Source organism: Rissa tridactyla, chromosome 3 (genome assembly GCF_028500815.1).
Source record: "Rissa tridactyla isolate bRisTri1 chromosome 3, bRisTri1.patW.cur.20221130, whole genome shotgun sequence".
Taxonomy (NCBI): Eukaryota; Metazoa; Chordata; class Aves; order Charadriiformes; family Laridae; genus Rissa; species Rissa tridactyla.
The window spans coordinates 126,402,163-126,421,359 of record NC_071468.1 but is presented as its reverse complement, the minus strand read 5'-3'; the positions used below and the strand labels follow the sequence as shown (position 1 = coordinate 126,421,359).

Sequence of the window (19,197 nt, the reverse complement as noted above, 5' to 3'; positions counted from 1 at the left end):
CAGAGCAGAGGGGGAGGATGACCTCCCTCCACCTGCTGGCCACGCTCTCCTTGATGCCTCCCAGGATGCCATTGGCCTTCTTGGCCACGAGGGCACATTGCTGGCTCATGGGCAACTTGGTGTCCACCAGGACTCCCAGGTCTCTCTCTACAAAGCTGCTGACACAAACAGCCCCAACCTGTACCGGCGTACGGGGTTATTCCACGCGAGGTGCAGGGCCCTGCACTTGCCCTTGTTGAACTTCATGAGGTTCCCCTCCGCCCAGCTCTCCAGATGGTGAGATGTAGGTTCTGTCACCACCCTCTTGACACGTTTTGCAACCCTTTCAGCCTGACTTATGTGCCTCTGCACTCCCCAGCTCTGCTTGCGGACCTCGGGCCAGCTCGTCTGCAAGAGAGCGAATTATTGGGAAGATGCCTCGGTGTTGGGTTTGGGATAATGCGCTCCTTCCTTGGACCCCTCCCAACCCACTTCCCCTGGCAGGCAAGAGCCAAGCCAGAGGGAATGAAATATTCAGCACTTGTCTACACAGCCTTTCATTTCCAAGTGTTTCATAATTCATCAAGTGCCCTGCTCCCCTCCCTGGCATTTCTGCTGATGGAAAGAGAGGGAGTTTTTCTGGGTCACTCGTAATTTTATCAGACTGTAGGAACATCTCCTGTTTCAAACCCAGCCTGGCTGGTTCGGTGCTTGGAGCTCGCTCAGAGCCTTGGATCGGGGCAGTCTGGGACTGCCGCACACCCCGTGACGTGCCACGCTTTGCTCTTTGCCCCTGTGGCACATGCCATCTTTCAACGAAGCCATCTGTGCGCCTGGAGTGGCCGGGGGTGACGGTGAACCCCACCAGGCATTGCCAGCACTGCAGTGCCCACTCTGTCCCAGCGAGAGCTCTGAGGCCAAGACGTGCATCTGGCCTTGCTAAGAGCATCCTCCAGCCCATGAAGTCCTGTCCCCCCTTCCCTGCCAGCTCAGCCCTTGGATGGTGTTTGCTCCCTGGGCAACTTCTGCTCCTGCGGCCAGGGAGGGCCTCTGATGGGGTGGCGGCATCTCCATCCACCCATCGTCAGATCCTGGGAAGTGACAAAAGGCAAATCATGGCATCTCTGTCCTGGTTTTGGCCTCACCTCCAGACACCCCTCGCAAGATAGGGTGGGGAAAGCAGAGGGATGCCACAGAGGAATGAAGGCTCAGCTGCCCAAGGGAGGATCCGACCTGCACTTAAAGACCTGAGGGACAGCTGATCTCCTGCTCCTGAACCTCTTGGAGTTGTTGACTCCATCTAAATTAGGGGATTAAGTGCTGCTTGGGCATTGTCGCTCACCCATCCACACTGGGACGCTGCTGGCCAGGGTTGGCCAGGCCAATGCACGGTCCTCAACCCACCAGTGGGATGCAGGGGCAGGGGTTAGCCCAGAGCTCGGCAGCCCCAGGGAGGTTTGGAGAGGAGAGCTTCCCCGCCTGGCCATGGACAACCCGGCTTGAGACAGAAAAGGACCCAGCTGGGGGCTTGAGACAGAAAAGGACCCCGGTGATGTCTGCCTAAGATAGATGGAGAAACCGGGTCAGACCCAAATAAAGTGGGGAATTGAAATTAGGATTGTAATATGATATAAAACAGGAAAAAAATTAGAAAAATAAAAAAAAGAGGTAACATGCTCAACCATTATAAAACCCATTCCTCCAGCATCACCTGCCCCCCACCCAAACGAACTTTCGATGCTCATCATGCTCCGGAGCGTCTGAGAGAAACCCAGGAACATTGCGTGGGGAATTAGGGCAGGCAGGAGCAGCCATTGCATCTTCCCGCTGCCCTCCCCATGCCGAGACGCCTTCCCGCCCCCTGGCACCGCAGCCTGCAAACACCGAAGGGTTTGGTTACACCCCCCAACCCAAAGCAGCATCTCCCAACTCCTGCACGGTGGCTACCACCCGGATTACAGACCGAGCACCGCCTTGCTCGCAGGTATCCCACTCAACCCGGCATCTGCAACGTGGGCAGAGGAGATCTGGGGGCTCCTGGTCCTCAGGGCCAGTCTCCAACCTGGAGGCATGGTGGGGAGGGAGAGAAGTTCTCCCACATGCCTGCCCGGTGCGTGCTCTGCCCTGAAGTAATGCAAAACTAAGGCAAAACAGGCAGCACGGGACACGCCAATGCCCGGCCTGCTCAAAGACGTGATCGTGGGAGATGCTAATCTTCTGGACCATCAATGGGGCTTAGATGACCACGCGGCTCAGCCCTCCTCAGCTAAAATCTGCTGAGAGGATGAACTTCTGTGGATTGGTCATCTCCGAGAGCGATGGCCACCAAATTCCTGCTTCTTCATCCATGACCAGCCCATCTCTTCCCTTCCTTATGGATAAGCCAAACAGACAGAGTTGCTGATGGCTTCAGGGTAGGTTTCAATGGCACTGGCTGCTCCTCTCTAACCAACCCCACTTTCCCAGCACCTTTCTGATGTGGGGGGCTCTGAAACTAGACACATATTTTTTTTTTTCCAGACCGCACTGAAGCACATAAATCTGTAATTCCCGGGCCGCCAAGCAATGGCAGCAGCTCCAGGCCATTTTTCCCATGCTCGGCATCCTTGCCCGTGCTGCTAGCCAGAACTGCTCCCTGCACGTGGGGAATTTCAAACTGACGCCCGACGGGGTCTTGTCCTCGTGGGGCTCCGCCAGCTGCCAGCATCCCCGGTGAGGAATCCCTGCTCCCGTGCGTAACACCGTCAGCGCCCGCCGTGTCAAATTCCCGCTGAGTTTTTCATTCCTTGATCAAAACATTGCGTGGCACCGAGTCAAACACCGTGCAAAAGTCTGAGTATGCCCAAATTACCGCTTCAGCAACCAGATCTGTAATCTCACCCCAAATTCGTTACCTGACAGGAAATATTTCAATACGACAGGGCTGACTGCCACTCATTATGCTATTCCACTTGTCTTCCAGGGTGAAAAGAAGAGCCATTTATATTTAATGAGGATTTTTTTGCAAGAGTTTGCTGAAAAAAAAAGTAAATTGACTGAAGAACTTTTAATACCTGGAGGCTGCCGAGCTGGAACAGCTGCTGTGTCCTACATTTCGCCAGGTTATCCAAATGTTAACAACACAATAGTAATCAGGTACGCTCCGACCTGCCTGCTGCACAGGCTCGGTGCAGAGAGGGTAATTAGGAGGGAAGTGATTTAGGGAGCTTTAACTTAAGGAGCAGGTGATTACAGATGGTGCTCCAATTCCGCGAGATGGGAAAAAGGCTCTTCGTTTTGGTCCCAGCTCCAGGACACTCATCGCGTAAGCCGCGAGAGGAAAGAGTTTGCGTTTATCAGTGTTGCCCAAACACGGGTTTGTGCATAAATGCAAGCGCTGCAGCCTCTAAATGCACCATCAGCCGCCCCGGTATCCAACAGCAACTCCCTTTCAGCCCATTTACTTTCTGCTTTCCCAGCCTGAGCTCCCAGAGAGCCATCGTCTCTCCCCCCAGGTACCCCAATGAGCTTCGTCAACCAACCAGACCCACCCAGCTGCCCATCAGAGCAGCTCCCTGGTTCCTCATCGCCCATTTTTGGAGCCCTCGCACATCTCTGGTCTCCCAGCTGGTCCTGCCTGGTTGCAAGGCACCGCAGAGCCAAAGCACAGCCGCGGCGGTGGGTTGCTGGTGAGAAGTAAGGAGGTCCCACAGCAAAGAAACCTTTTTTGGAGGCCAGCTGCCCACAACTTAGCTCCTGGTGCACATCCCAGCACATACATCCTCACATGCTGGGAGACAGAGAAATTAGAAAATGCCACAATGGTCAGAAAAAAAATAACTTTTTTCACCTTTTCAACCCACTTTTGGCAAAGAAGGGCTGGGGTTTTCAGCTGCAGGAATCTAGAAGCTATATGGAAATGACCGCAACCCATGAAGGGTCATTTTACCAACCCAGGTCTGAAGACGCAGGGGGGGCTTTGAGGCAAAACGCTCAGCACACGTGAACTCTGCAAAGTGAGAAGGATGGGACGTGCCAGGGCAAGGAGGAGATGCACAGCCGACCTCCACCTGACAAACCACGTCGTGCCCGGCACATCACCGTTGGGCTATAATGGGGGTTGGACCATGGTTAGTCCAGGGCAGAGGCTCCGTGGTCCCCTTTGCGTGGCTCTGCTGCGCAAGCCTTCTCCGTGCCCACCTCCTGCCTGGCAGGGCTTTGCTCCACCCTGGAGGCAGAGCTGCCCAGGTGGCTGTCTGAATATCTCAGCCTGCCTCCAAGGAGGACTCTGGGCTCCAGATCCCGCCCAGAGATCATTTTAAAGCTACCCTAGATATAAAAAAAATGGTGTCAGGCCAGGTGTATTTCTGTCTTTCTGTAAAGAATAACAGAAGTGCTCTCTTCTCTTCCTTTTTTTCCCTTTTCCAGACACCCAAGTTGCCCAGCAAGATCAGATTTGGCCTTCGTTGTGAGTTGGAAGCCCAACCTATGTTGGAAGCCCTTGTTTGTTGGAAGCCCACCCATGTCTGTGTGCTTTTAAAACTCAACTATAAAGCTGAAGAATCTTCAAAGACTCCCTTTCTCCAGCTCAATGACCAAAAAGGTGTTAAACAAAACCCCAAAAGGCAAAAAGCCCTGATGCAGCTCAAAATCATCAGGGTTTGAAGTGCGCTGATGATTGCTCATTTTCTCCTCTCCTGGGGAAGGGTCCGTCCCACCTCCTTGTAGCTCTCCTGAAGTTCACCATGAGTCCCTGAGCTCTCTCTGCTCAAATGGAGGGACTGTCCCGGCTGGAGGGCAATCCATCCCAGATGCCTTAGAGGTATCCAAGTTGGGGAGAAAACGCTCGTGGGAGTTTCTGGTCTTTCTCTGCCGACTATTGGACTGAACGCCCTGACCAGGCTGCAGGCAGGCAAAGCTGGGTGGTGGGAATTGTCCTGTTGCTGCAGGGGATCTCAGTGCAATGTGTTTTCCTGGTGATGCAAAATGAGTTTGGTGGGGATCAGCCCCGAGAAGGAAGGTCTCCTCTTGAAAGCGCCCAAACACAAACCCCTCCAGACCTCCAGGCAGAGGATCTGAATTTCCAGCGTCACAAGAAGCAAGCAGTTTGAAAGCCAGCAAAGTATCACTTAACTTAGGAGCCAAGCACCCAGCCTGCCTCGGGAGGTAATAAAAAATTAAAGAAAGAGCTCAAACCTCTTCCTCTGCCCAGCCTGCGCTACACAAGCCCCGTCATCGCTTGCTGGCCATGTCCAGCTTGAGCTGAGCCAGTCGTCCCAGCTGCCTTCTCCCCTGCTCGCCTTCCTCTGGCTCTCGGGGAGCCAAGATGATTTGCAGCTCCTCCTGGGAAGCCCGGACTCCGCTCGTCTCTGTCTCTGCGGCTTCCCTCCTCCATGGGGATCAGCGTTTCAGCTCTTTTTTTCACATGCCAGCCTTGCCTGCAGAGCTGGACAAGTTGTATGACATGGTATCACTCACAGAAAGGCTGAGCCGGTACCTCCGTAGACATCTCGGCTGATTAGCTTGCATCTCTGACATGGTATGGAAACTTCTGCCTTTCCAGGCTCCTGCCCCTGGTGACATCAGTCCTCTCAGGTCATAACCAAGCACACCCTCTTCATCTATCTTTTACCTTCTGTGGAAGCTGATGCTAGAACATCTTAATGAGACATCAGACTTGCTTGCTGCAGCCATCCCTTTGCAAGGGGCTTCATGCAGGAGAAGGATTTCAGGTAGACGATCATAGAATCATAGAATTGTCCAGGTTGGAAGGGACCTTTCAGATCATCGAGTCCAACCATCAACCCAACACTGGCAAAAACCATCACATGCTACATCTGCTTGAGGACCAGGCAGCTGTAGGTGTACCAGAGACACCAATCCTTAGGGCTGGGAAGATAAGCTGGGCTTTATGAACCTCAGGCTCTGGAGCACTTGCCACCCACCCTGCTTTGTGGAGGGGTACGTGAGAGAAGACCCCACCATATCCATTTTGCATCAACCGGAAAAGAAGCTGGACTAAGACCTTCTTCTGAGGTGAATAATCCCACAGCTCAAGAAGTGCCAAGGACAATGGAGAAGAAAAAAATTGTTGATTTAAGAAAAAACATGAAAAGAAAGAGTGCAGCCCATGGATTAGGAGGACGGGGGAGCCTGGGCTCTCAGGAGGACAAATCCACTTGCAATGATAACCCAGGTACATCAGGAAGGATCACAGTTCATCAACCCTTGTCATCCCAACTACGAGTCTTCTGGCCTATGTAAGATGTCCACCTTAGGACTCCTGGGGCGAGAGGGGATATCTTTTTCTTCAATAAACTCACACAGATTTTTCTTCCATAAAGACGTCAAATTCAATTTTAAACCTGTAAACTTCCCAGCAGATCTCGTGGTGGGGCTCTCCACAGCCCACCCAGCATCACGTGAAGACCCACTTCGTCCTGACCCTCCCTCCCACTGTCTTCATGTTCACATCTTTCGAGTTTTTCTACTGAAACAGATGATGAAAAACTGCTTCCTCCCCACTTCCACCTTGTGGCTATTCATTATGTCCTCTTTGGAATGGAAGAGGACTAACTTAATTTACGGTTCCTCATATAAAAGCTGTGCCAGAGCGTTTGGCTGCTCCTTTGGATCCGTTTGGCTCCTGCACAGTTAATAACACAAGACTGAAGGACTCTTACAACCAACAGCGCGATGCAAAGACAGCCTGGAAGAGCATCGGAGAGCAACTCTCTCTGTTCCCAGTGCTGAAAGGATTAGCGGAAAAAATTGTTTTAATACTGTTTGGATGGTAAAGGACACCGCATTGCTCCCAACTTCTCAGACGGGCGTAAGGTTCCCTCCAAGAGACCTGCCCAGTCTGGACTGTTTGTAATGAAGTTTGGGGATCCAAATCACATACGAAAATGGCAAACATAAACCCCGAGTTGTGCAGGTGGCCCACAGATCCCATAAAATCGTCCCATATAATATTTTTTTTCTGTTGTCTTACTGGTGAAATTAGGAGGGGACTCTCAAAAATTGTTTTGGATTGAGACAAAAGCATAAGGCCGGCGTGGCGTGATCCTACATAAAGAATTTGGCTGGGTTACAAGCACACTTAGTTATATTCAAAGAGACTTAATTGTTTTCTGCCTTTTACCAATTCCCTAGACAAAAACACCACCTTGGTGCGTGCGCTGGAGGCATCACGCATCCAGTGGTCTGGTGAGTCAGATGCAGACCCTGGATGCGACCCCAGCGTATCCCTGGGACCTTCCACACCGAGAGGGAAGGAACTGGGGAGAACTGAATCTCCCGCATCCCTGACGATGCTCCGAGGGCTGCGGCTCAGAGCTCGGCAGTGTCTACGCGAGCCGGGCAGCAGAAAGGCTTGCCCAGCTGTGGTCCAAGCACCTTCTCAAGGAAACCGTGGCACTTTCTGGTTTGCAAAAGGCAACTCTTGCAACGTCCTACCTGCCCAGAGTCATCCCTCCAAGCCCTGCTCTGCCTGGGGAGGGCACTCAGATGAGAGGGGGAACCTACTGCACCAGAGTTAATAATTTTTCCATTATATTCTTCCTACAGTGATTCTGCAGCGGATTATTTTGCACGGATGAAACGGTGAGCACCCTGTTTCCTGCAAGTTGGTGGCAGTTTCATACGAAAGACTTGAATGCTGCAAAGACCTTAATTGCTGGAGAAGCCAGAGCACAAAGGACAAAACAAAGCTCTATTTTTATCCCGGAGAGCACAGCGCTGTATTAAAAGCCTTTGGTATTAGTCCCTTTGTCTCTCCGTCAGGTAAGGAGAGCCAGCTCCCGCCTCTGCCCCGTGGGTATCGGCTTTCTGCGGGGGGAAGTTATCCGTGCCCCCACCCCGGCGTCGCCTGTCAGGCCGGCGGGGACCCGACGGGTTTGTAACGTGACTTTTGGTCTTCGGCCAGATCCAGTTACTGCTGCTCGCCCCGGAGAGGAAAACAGCGACATAGAGGAAAACAAACCACCCCAAGGCAGCAGCTCTCAGTTTCTGCGCAGCCTGCCTCATCCTTAAGGGACGTGGTCGTTGATTGCTGTTGTCCTTGTTTTATGCACAAGGAAAACATGTGGCCCAGAAGAGGCTTGTCCAGGCTGTCCCAGCAGGGCGGGAATGGGAAGCAGCAGCAGGGACCAGACCTCCTGCCTCAGGGATGATGCTGGACCACACAGCCATCCTCTCTGGTGTCTCTCCTCCGCTTGCTTCTTGCATCTCTGCCTCTCCTGTGCATAGGGTCCTCCACCCCACATCACTCCTAGGTGTCCCGCGGTGTCTCCTCCAGCTCGAACACGCTCAAATCCACACCTAGGACCTCGCATCATGGACTTGCCTCCTGCTCGTGCCTTCTCCCAGGGCCCTTCACTGTGGGACCATGTGCTACAAATTTTCACCCAGCTTGAAGGTATTTTGTAGGTCTCCCCAGGGGACCAGAAGAGAAAGGCCAGTGATGAACTGAGTTCCAGTTGGAACTCGGTATTTCTACCCATGTCATCTCACCCCGCCATGCAGCAGTTACTTGGCTACACCACCCGTTTTCAACCGGTGGTGGATGATGGGATACATGAAACATCTCACGTCTGCGGGATGGGCGGGATGGGGAGACCCCATTGCCCTCTACAACTCCCTGAAAGGAGGGTGGAGAGAGGTGGGGGTTGGCCTCTTCTCCCAGGGGAATAATGACAGGACCAGAGGAAATGGGCTGAAGCTGCGGCAGGGGAGGTTTAGGTTAGATATCAGGAGGAATTCCTTTACTGAAAGAGTGGTCAGGCACTGGAACAGCCTGCCCAGGGAGGGGGTTGAGTCACCATCCCTAGAGGTGTTTAAGGAACGTCTGGATGTGGCACTTCAGGGCATGCTCTAGTGGCAGAGATTGTAGGGGTTGGTTTTTTTGTATGTGTGTGGTTGGACTTGATGATCTCAAAGGTCCTTTCCAGCCATGAAGATTCTATGATTCTATGATCCCTGGGGTGGTTTGGATGGGTCTTGGCTGGAGGGGAGAGTCCCAGCCTGGGGATGCCCTGCCTGGTCAGGGGCTGGAGACAGGTTTCTGGGCTGATGGCACCACTGGTCTCGCCCATTTGAGTTGTCCTCATGAACTGTCTCCCCATCTCCATCCTCTGCCCCTTTCTTTGGGCACTCAGACACGCAGAGCCCCAGAGAATGGCTCGCAGGGACAGCCACCATCCCAGGGGCGAGACCCACTGGAGCCCACAGCCCCTCTGAGGAGCCAGCACACAATCGGCTGCTCTAAGGAGGCCGAGACACCTGGCTGGGCCAGGAAAGGATTATTTTACCAGCTAATTAGGTGCATGCTGATGGCCATTGAGGCAGGAAATAAAAGCAACTCAATGAGCCAGGCAGCCGCGTCTGGGCACCGGCCCCCTCCATTATTCAAGGTGGAGCTGCATCAGGTGTCATGCCTTTATCTGGGGCTTTGATAAATAGCACTAATCTGCTGCAGGTGAATTATTCACAGAGACCACGGCTCACCTTTCCCAGCGCCAGGGCTCTGCTTCTCCCCACTCCTCTCCCTCCTCTCCACGATTTGTGGCTGTCCGTTCTCCTCCTACGACTCATTCCTGTGCACGGAAGATGGGCTGTAGCTACAGCACTGGCTCCTGACCCTGCGCTTTAATATTTCTTTTGTACTACAAATTCCCTGTTTTCCCTTGAGGGAGGATCAGCTGCCAGGGGTGGGATGGGGCTGGGGCCATTGCCTGTGCCTCGGCACTAATATCCTGGTGTAGATATTTCTTAGCCAGCAGGAGAAGTGCTGTGAGTCTGAACATAAACTCCTGGCTAATCCCTTCATATTTATGACTTGGATCAGTCTGTTCTGCAGGTTGATTCCTGCCACGGGTGCTCAGATCTGAAATGTATTCCTTCGTCCCTCAGTACGCAGCTTACAGGGTTGGACTAAAGCTCTCCTTTCATAGAATCGTTATGGCTGGAAGGGACCTTTCAGACCATCGAGTCCAACCATCAACCCAACCCTGCCAAGGCCACCACTACCCCATGTCCCTCAGCACCACGTCTGCCCGGCTTTTCAATCCCTCCAGGGATGGCGACTCCACTACTGCCCTGGGCAGCCTCTTCCAATGCTCCACAACCCTTTCCAGGAGGAAATTGTTCCCAATATCCATCCTAAACCTCCCCTGGTGCAACTGTCATTGCCCCCTTTAGGCTCCTGGTTATCTTCTGCTTCAGGGAACTTCAGCCACAGCCAGTTCTCAGCTCCCTGTGCCCAAAGCACGTTGCCCTGGGACAGGACGTGCCTTGCTGCTCCTGGCTCTCCCAGACCCTTCTCCAGCCATTGGGGATTCAGCTCCAAAGACGAGCACCTGTGGCCCCACAGATGTCCTGGGATGTCTGAGGTGAACACAGGGCTGGGGGATAGAACTTTGGATCTACAGGAGACATGGTCCTTCCAGAAGCTGTAGATCCGTGTGGGCACCTGAGCTGAGCCCTAACTCCCCAGGGGCACCTGCAGTGCAGAGAGAGGAGGTGAAGCCCCTTTCGGGCTCCAGTTTCCCAGAGAAGATGGCTTGTTTGGTGTTTGCTGAAGGGGCTCTCTGATCCCGGCTCCTTTCCTGGGCTGGGCTGCGGGGATGAGCTGCTCCGGTGGCCCAAAGCAAAGTCGGGCAGCAAGGAGAGCACGCTGTGCTGGGTCTCTTAACTGCTGAGGGACCGAAGGCACCACCGCCACAGCCAGCCTGCGGGGTGCATCCTTCCGCTCTCGGGAATGCCAGCACGAGCAAACTGTTTCTAGCCTGAAGAGCTTTTTAATTTAGTAGAGAAAGAGAGAACAGGTAATTAAAACTCCGGCAAAGCTCTGCATGGAGGTGCTGGACACTCCACCGCTGGGCTGGACTCTCCACCTCTGCCCTGGGCTGGTCCAGCTGTGTCCCACGGTGGGGCGAGAGGAGACCCGAGCTGGGGAGGAGGAGCTCAGCATTTCAGTACCTAAAGGGGGCTTACAAGAAAGATGGGGACAGGCTTTTTAGCAGGGTCTGTAGCGATAGGACAAGGGGTAATGGTTTTAAACTAAAAGAGGGGAGATTTAGGTGAGATATTGTGAAGAAATTCTTTGGTGTGAGGGGGGTGAGCCCCTGGCCCAGGTTGCCCAGAGAAGCTGTGGCTGCCCCATCCCTGGAGGGGTTCAAGGCCAGGTTGGCCGGGGCTTGGAGCAAGCTGGGCTGGTGGGAGGTGTCCCTGCCCAGGGCAGGGGGTGCCACTGGGTGGCCTTTAAGGTCCCTTCCAAACTAAACCATTCTGTGATTCTGTGACGGCTCTGTCAATCTTTGCATTATTTGAAAATTTGATTGTCGCTTATTTTTACATGCCAGTCACTGATGTAGTAGTCACGAGCTTAATAGCAAAATTGCACCGCAGCACTGTCATTCAAAGATGATTCTCAGCTGATGCCCTATTTTTAGAGTTTCTCCATTAATCTGCTCCAAGCCCCGGCCAACCTGGCCTTGAACCCCTCCAGGGATGGGGCAGCCACAGCTTCTCTGGGCAACCTGGGCCAGGGGCTCACCCCCCTCACACCAAAGAATTTCTTCCCAATAGCTCATCCAAATCTCCCCTCTTCCAGTGTAAAACCCTTCCCCCTCGTCCCACAGCTCCCCTCCCTGCTCCAGAGTCCCTCCCCAGCTTTCCTGGAGCCCCTTGAGGGACTGGCAGGGGCTGGAAGGTCTCCGCGGAGCCTTCTCTTCTCCAGGCTGAACCCCCCCAGCTCTCTCAGCCTGTCCTCCCAGCAGAGGGGCTCCAGCCCTCCCAGAATCTCCGGGGCCTCCTCTGGCCCCACTCCTTTTTATGCTGGGGACTCCAAAGCTGGAGTCAACCAGGAGAGAGCAGAGGCAGCCACGGGGACCATGAGGAGGGGGGACCATGGGATGTGCCTGAGCCAGACAAGGAGGGCACTCGTGCCAAAAACACTCCCAAGAAGCAGCAACTGCACCTCAGGCTGGGAAAAAATGGACCTGACTTCCATGAACACAACATCTCTGGAGAGTGCGGTGCACCAGCAGCCCAGCCCGGCAAATGAACGGCCAATCAATGCCCAACTGCGGGAACGGAGGAGGGGTGGGGGGAAGAGAGAAGTGTTTCATCCCAGCCTGCAGGGCTGGGGAGACGCGGGGCCGAAGTGGATGCATCCAGCCGCTGCCTTGTGCTTCAGAGGGAGGATGCCGAAAGTTGAACATCAGCGGGATGAAGAGCTGCAAAGATGGTAAAGAACCCACTGCGCAATGAGAGGGGCCAAGAATGACCTTCTCAAAAACAAGACCGAGAGCTGCTTTCACTATGTGCAACAGCTTTTGAGGGCAGAAATTACCTGCCCAGCAATGGGCAGAGATGCTCCTGGTTTCATGGGCCGTAGACACCGTGATGGGGGAGCCCAGCTGCCGCAGCTTAGACTCCTGGGTCCCTGGGACAAGACCCACAGCATGTGGGTGGGTTCTTTGTACTGAGGAGGGACTAAATTGATGGAAGAAGCTGATTCTCATGGGGTGTTGGAACCAGATTCCTGCTCACGGCAGATCTGGCAATCCCTTAACGGTAAGAAATCAAGTTAATGGCAGGCCTACGAAGATGATGAGGGGACTGGAACACCTCTCTTAGGAAGAAAGGCTGAAGGATTTGAGTCTCCTCAGTCTGGAAAAAAGAGGACTGAGGGGGGACCTTATCAACGCTTATAAATACTGAAAGGGGGGGGTGTCAGGAGGATGGGGACAGGACAAGGGGTTCAAACTTGACCATGGGAAGTTCCATCTCAACACGAGGAGGAACTTCTTTGCTGTGAGGGTGGCAGAGCCCTGGCACAGGCTGCCCAGAGAGGTGGGGGAGTCTCCGTCTCTGGAGACATTCCAACCCCGCCTGGACGCGTTCCTGTGCCACCTGCTCTGGGTGACCCTGCTCTGGCCGGGGGTTGGACGGGATGATCTCCAGAGGGCCCTGCCAACCCCTGCTGGTCTGTGATCCAGTGATTCTGTGCTCAGTCCCCTGTTGAAGGTGGGGTTGCAGCACACAAACATCGGTTGAACGAGCTCAGATCACAGTGGACGATAAAGAGATGAAGGCTTCATCCCAGGCTGCAGCCTGCTCCCCTGCACCACCAGCTACTGCTGCTCCTCTGCGGCAGCCCAGGCCCTCACGGGTCAAAGGCAAACTGAGGAAAATGTCCAAAGTGACGAAAATGGGAAAAGAGAAGGGCATCCTGGAAGTAGAAGTGGCTCTTGGCTAGCTGATACAGCCGCACGTGCGGCCCACCAATGGAAAAAAAAGGCACTTCAAGCAATTCGGCTGAACTAACTGGATATTTATTTTGTGTTGGGTATTTGGAAATTTCTAAGAAAGAGACTTTGGTCACCTTGAAGGTGGAAGGGATTACCCAAGTGGCCACTTCCTCAGCCTCTAATCGGTGCAACCTGCTGGTGAGCCCTGGCCTCTCCAGTTCCCAGTTCCATGGAGGGACAGGGACGGTTCTGCATTTCCAGACACAGAAAAACACCGCTTTCTCCTTTTTATCGCATCTTTGAAGTGGATTTTTTTTTCCCCAGGTTTTAAGACAGGTAGAGAGAGAGAAGGGCTTGCTGCTTTGTGTGCAGAGCACGCAGAATTGCTGTCCAGAGGGAAACTGGGTACATCCTGACGTGCAGTTTGTTAGGGCAAAACCGTCTGATTCAGTTGGCGTGTTTTCATTCCCTTCGGGGAGCTCCGAAGCTCCCGGCCATCGTGGATGGAGGGATGCTCTGCCCCTTCACGTCGTCCAGCTGCCGGCTGCACTAAGCCTCTGCAAATGCGTGGCAGTGGCCAGGCTGCACCGGGGGAGTAGAAGGTGAAGGAAGGGATGGAAGGAGCATCCAAAGAAAAAACACGGCTGTCATGGGTGCAACATGGAGAGCAGGTTCCAGAGGCTGGAGCTGATGCTGGCTGGGGAAGGAGGTGGATCTCCACGTCTGCATCCATCCATCTCAGGCTCCCATCGCCCGTCTGCTGCCCACAGCCCCCGAGGAATCCCTTCTCACACGGACCCTGGGACAGCTGGGGGCTGCAGAAACGATTCAGGTCTCCTGTTCCATCTGCCCATCACTCAGGAACCTACCGACCACCACAACTGCACTGTCTCAATGGGGGTGCCTGCAGGGGGTGGTCCGAACACAGCTCCAAGTGACCTGTACTACGTATGGCTCCTGTGGCGGAGCTGAGGTGTCCCCACCAGCCCTGGGCCACTCTTCTGCCTGGATCTGCTGCTCATCCCCCACCCAACGCACCCACCTGGGCTGGGACCCTCTGGGGGCTCCTTGCCTTTCTCCTCCCAGCCAGCAAAGGAATAAACCAAGTTTTGTCAAGTCTCCTTCTGCTACTCAAGCTCCTACTTAAAAGCAAAACAAAGGCAGATAATTTTTTTTTTTCTCCGTTTGTTGTTTGGGTTTTTTGTTCCGTTTGCGTTTTTTCTTTGTATTTTTTTAAATTTTTATTTAAATCACGCCTATTCAGCATGCCTGCCCTGCACGCCATCTGTCTGTCTCCTCATTTTTTCAGCTCTAAAGGAAGGTTTTGCATGAACACGTGCCTGGGAGATGGTGAGGAGACCCTGCTGAGCTCCAGCTGGGGAAGACACTGGATTTCAAATATTATTGCAACACCCAACCACAAGCAAGTGCCCTTCCTGGGCTCTTGTTTTCCTTTCCTCTCTTTAATGTCAGTGTAAATGTTCTGTAGGACAATTCCCATGCACCACTTCATGCTTTTCTGAAATGCTCCCATATTTTTGCAACGACAGCATGGACAAAGGTATGAGACACACTGAGGCTGACAGAAGGGACAGACAAACTTTCCTTCTCCCGTGTTCCTTATTAATGTGGGGGCAAAGCTCAGACTGTCAGAAACCTTAAAGAATGTTCCTGACATCGCATGTAATACCTAAGTCCTGGCAACCAGCGTAGTTTCTATGTGAGAAAAAAATTGCAAGAATAAGATAAATAAACACTCGCAGAATTTGCAAGAGCCGGGGAACTGCACTTAGGTATCAACTTCCACCTTGGTAATTAACCAAAAGACTTCAGTTTCTCTTAAACACATGCAAAGTGCGTTGAACCAAACGGCAGCACCTCGGAAGAACCGTGGCGTAGACACAGCCCTGACCACCAGCTGGTGGCTGGCAACCTCGCACGTGGCATCTCAGCTTCCTTGCCCTTCCCAGGAGACACTGCCGCCGTTCTTCCTCACCCTCCAGCCTCCTCGGCAAACGGGGCTGTGGCTCCAGCTCAAGCAGGAGCTCCCTCTTCCCACCGGGGAGGACCTGGTGGGGCGGTGGGAGGGAAGGACAGACCACGCTCTCACCTGTTGGTGAAGACTTTGCTGTAGTTGAACACCTGGATCTCCAGGATCTCGTTCCCATCGATATTGCTTGCCACCGGCCAGCGGAAGGTCTGCGGAGAAAGAATGGAGGGAGACGTCAGGCTTGTTTCTTGGAGCTGTTTCAGAGGCCACGGATGGAGCTGAGATGACCGTGGAAGAAGGCTAGCTAGTCTAAGTAGCCAGATGACCATGAAAAAAGGGCTAACTAGCCCAACTTTTTCCCAGCAAAAAGGCAGGCAGGGCTGTTTTACAGGGGTCTCATGAAGAATGTGCCTCGGTGCCAAATATTTTATATATATAGTATGAATATTAATACTCGTTGTATAAATTTCTATACATACATTATATACATATACATGTTTTACATTTATACATCTATACATATACAAAAATATATATAAAAATCACTTGCGTTTGTGGGGTTTTTTTTGCTTGCCAAGGCAAAAAGCCCATCTGCCAGGCTAAACCGCCTGCGCCGCCTTCAGTGTTCCGAGGCGGGGGTCTCCTGTGGCCTCCCCAGGCCAAGCACACCCCGTGGCCAAGCTGCTCCGGGGGCGTCGCGGGATGGGACGGCGCCGCGGCTGAGCCCTCCATCGCCCGCAGGAGCGGCAGGACCGCCCGCAGGGTCTTGAAAGGAAAATGCTGGCCAAGCAACTTCACGGGAAGGAATTAGTGACTCTTCAGAAATACGCCAACACTCATTTTTAAGCTATTTTTACGTTTTCTGCTGAGTGAGTCAAGGAAGCAAATGAAAAAAAAAAATAAAATCATGAAATACATAAGAAAACTAGAAATGGCCTCACGACAGTGGTATATTTTTGCTTACGGTCCAGCATTCCGCAGCTGGATTTACTCTGGGCTCCCCATCGTGGGGATGGAACTCAGCCCTGCCCCACCGGCGTGAGCACCGCTCCCTGCTCGCTCCTGCCCCTTGCTTTGCTGCCCCGCCAGCCGGCGCTAGGTTGATAAACACAACCAGCAATCCCAACGCTAATTACAGCTGCCTGTCCCCTCCTGCCGTCACCATGCCTCTCTGGCCTGAGAAGTTGTCCTACCCTGACTGTTCAGGGCTCCTCAACACGTGCAGGTAGAGATTCATCAGCCCGGTGCTCCTGGCCCAGGTTCTCCTCTCCACCACAGCCTTCAGACACATTGGTGAAGGGGACGGAGCCCACCATGTCACAAGCACAGCAGCAGCCCGTCAACCTCCCACAATGTTCAGGATGTTAAACTGGTCCTATCTATTATCTGCAGCTTCATCTGGGCAGAGGACTCTCCATCCTGCCTCGAAGCAGGAGGTGATGTTCCCAGGGTCTGCCCAGAGCTGGCCAAAGAGACCAGAACTTAGACCTTCTCAAGAGAAACTCTTCACTTTTAACAGAAGTGGTACTTCACTATGGGACAAGATGCTCAGGACCTTTGGTTGCTTCTGAGATGGAGACAGAAAGTGCATGGGATATGATTTCTGCCTGGATCATAGAATCACAGAATGGTTTGGGTGGGAAGGGACCTTCAAAGGCCATCTAGTCCAACTGCCCACCATGAGCAGGGACTTGTTTGCCCATGGACCAAATCTGGGGGAGGAACTGAAATGAGTGGTCATTGCTGCATCTGTCACAAAAACACTGGGGTAACTCTGACGCCCATCCTTGGGCTACAGGAGGGAGGACAGGGGCTGTCTCTTGCTCTCTGGGTACGGACAGCACCGAGCACAGGTGGGACTTCGTGGAGCCCCTCTGCTGGGAGGACAGGCTGAGAGAGCTGGGGGGGTTCAGCCTGGAGAAGAGAAGGCTCCGCGGAGACCTTCCAGCCCCTGCCAGTCCCTCAAGGGGCTCCAGGAAAGCTGGGGAGGGACTCTGGAGCAGGGAGGGGAGCCGTGGGACAAGGGGGAAGGGTTTTACACTGGAAGAGGGGAGATTGAGATGAGCTATTGGGAAGAAATTCTTTGGTGTGAGGGGGGTGAGCCCCTGGCCCAGGTTGCCCAGAGAAGCTGTGGCTGCCCCATCCCTGGAGGGGTTCAAGGCCAGGTTGGCCGGGGCTTGGAGCAACCTGGGCTGGTGGGAGATGTCCCTGCCCAGGGCAGGGGGTGCCACTGGGTGGCCTTTAAGGTCCCTTCCAACACTAACTTTTCTGTGTTTCCAAGTCCTTGCTCTACAGTTCGGCCCTCTCTAATCATAGAATCATAGAATTGTTTAGGTTGGAAAAGACTTTTAAGATCATTGAGTCCAACCATGAGCAGACCCCCACATCCCAAGTGTGGCTACCAAGATAAGGTACCGAAATAACGATGTGCACTCACCCCCTTCTCGATTCTATATGTTCAATATATTCATTAATGACCTAGATGAGGGGACAGAGTGTATCCTCAGCAAGTTTGCTGATGATACCAAGCTGGGAGGGGTGGCCGACACTCCAGAGGGCCGTGCTGCCATCCAGCGTGACCTGGACAGGCTGGAGAGCTGGGCAGAGAAGAACCTAATGAGGTTCAACAAAAGCAAGTGTAGGGTCCTGCACCTGGGAAGGAAGAATGCCAAACACCAGTATAGGTTAGGGGCGGACATGCTGGGAAGCAGCTCTGAGGAGAAGGACCTGGGGGTCCTGGTAGACAGCAAATTATCCATGAGCCAGCAGTGTGCCCTTGTCGCCAAGAAGGCCAATGGCATCCTGGGCTGCATAGGGAAGACTGTGGCCAGTAGGTCGAGGGAGGTCATTCTCCCCCTCTACTCTGCACTGGTGAGGCCACAACTGGAGTACTGTGTCCAGTTCTGGGCTCCCCAGTTCAAGAGGGACAGGGAACTACTGGAGCGAGTCCAGCGAAGGGCAACCAAGATGATTATGGGACTGGAGCACCTCCCTTATGAGGAAAGGCTGAAAGAGCTGGGACTCTTTAGCCTGGAAAAGAGAAGGTTGAGGGGGGACCTGATTAATGTTTACAAGTACCTAAAGGGTGGGTTTAAGGAGGACGGAGCCAGGCTCTTTTCAATGGTTCCCAGCGACAGGACAAGGGGCAATGGGCACAAGCTAGAACATAGGAAGTTCCGTTCAAATACACGGAAAAACTTCTTTACAGTGAGGGTGACAGAGCACTGGAACAGGCTGCCCAGGGAGGGTGTGGAGTCCCCTTCTCTGGAGATTTTCAAGACCCGCCTGGATGCAGCCCTGAGGGATGTGCTCTGGGCAATCCTGCTCTAGCAGGGGAGTTGGACTAGATGATCTCTAGAGGTCCCTTCCAACTCTGAAGATTCCGTGATTCCGTGATTAGAGGTTTTCCAGGCAGCAAAATAACACATTTGGAAAGCGTGGTGGCCTAGAAAGCCTCCCCGCATCCCCGCTGAACAGCTTTGCTGAAAGCTTTCCGCACCGAGAAGCTCATCCAGGGATGTTCACGCCGCAGCCCATCAGCAGCAAACCCCGGGGGGGAAGAAAGCGGTGTGTGGCGTGGAGGAGCACGGTCCATCTGCCGTGCTCTGCGACGTGCCCCACCACCCCGGGAGCGCTCCTTGTACACCTCCAGCTCCAGAGGGACCCTCCTGTCCAGAGCCACTAATGCAATTTGCTTCAAGCACTTGGGGTTTTGCTGAAAAATCCTGGGGAATGCAACGCAGGGTACCACTTTCCACCATCAGGAATTAGCCCTTCATGGTGTAGTCCCTGGTTTCTTGGCGCTGGGCTTTGGAACGGGGATCAGATCTGACTTCTGCTATAGATCCCCTGGATTTGGCTGAATCATGTAGGACACAGAATCACAGAACCATAGAATTGTTCTGGTTGGAAGGGACCTTTCAGACCATCGAGTCCAACCATTGACCACACTGCCACGTCCCTCAGCACCACGTCTGCCCGGCTTTTCAATCC

The 19,197-nt window shown here is 53.5% G+C and overlaps 1 protein-coding gene across 1 annotated transcript in view; it reads right to left on the bottom strand.

Moving 5' to 3' along the window:
- OTOF (otoferlin) overlaps nucleotides 1-19,197 on the bottom strand; it is a 121,685-nt gene that overhangs the window by 84,567 nt on the left and 17,921 nt on the right. The window contains exon 3 of the mRNA XM_054194326.1: nucleotides 15,325-15,413. Within this exon, the coding sequence (XP_054050301.1) occupies nucleotides 15,325-15,413 (89 nt within the window). The remainder of the gene's footprint in view (nucleotides 1-15,324; nucleotides 15,414-19,197) is intronic.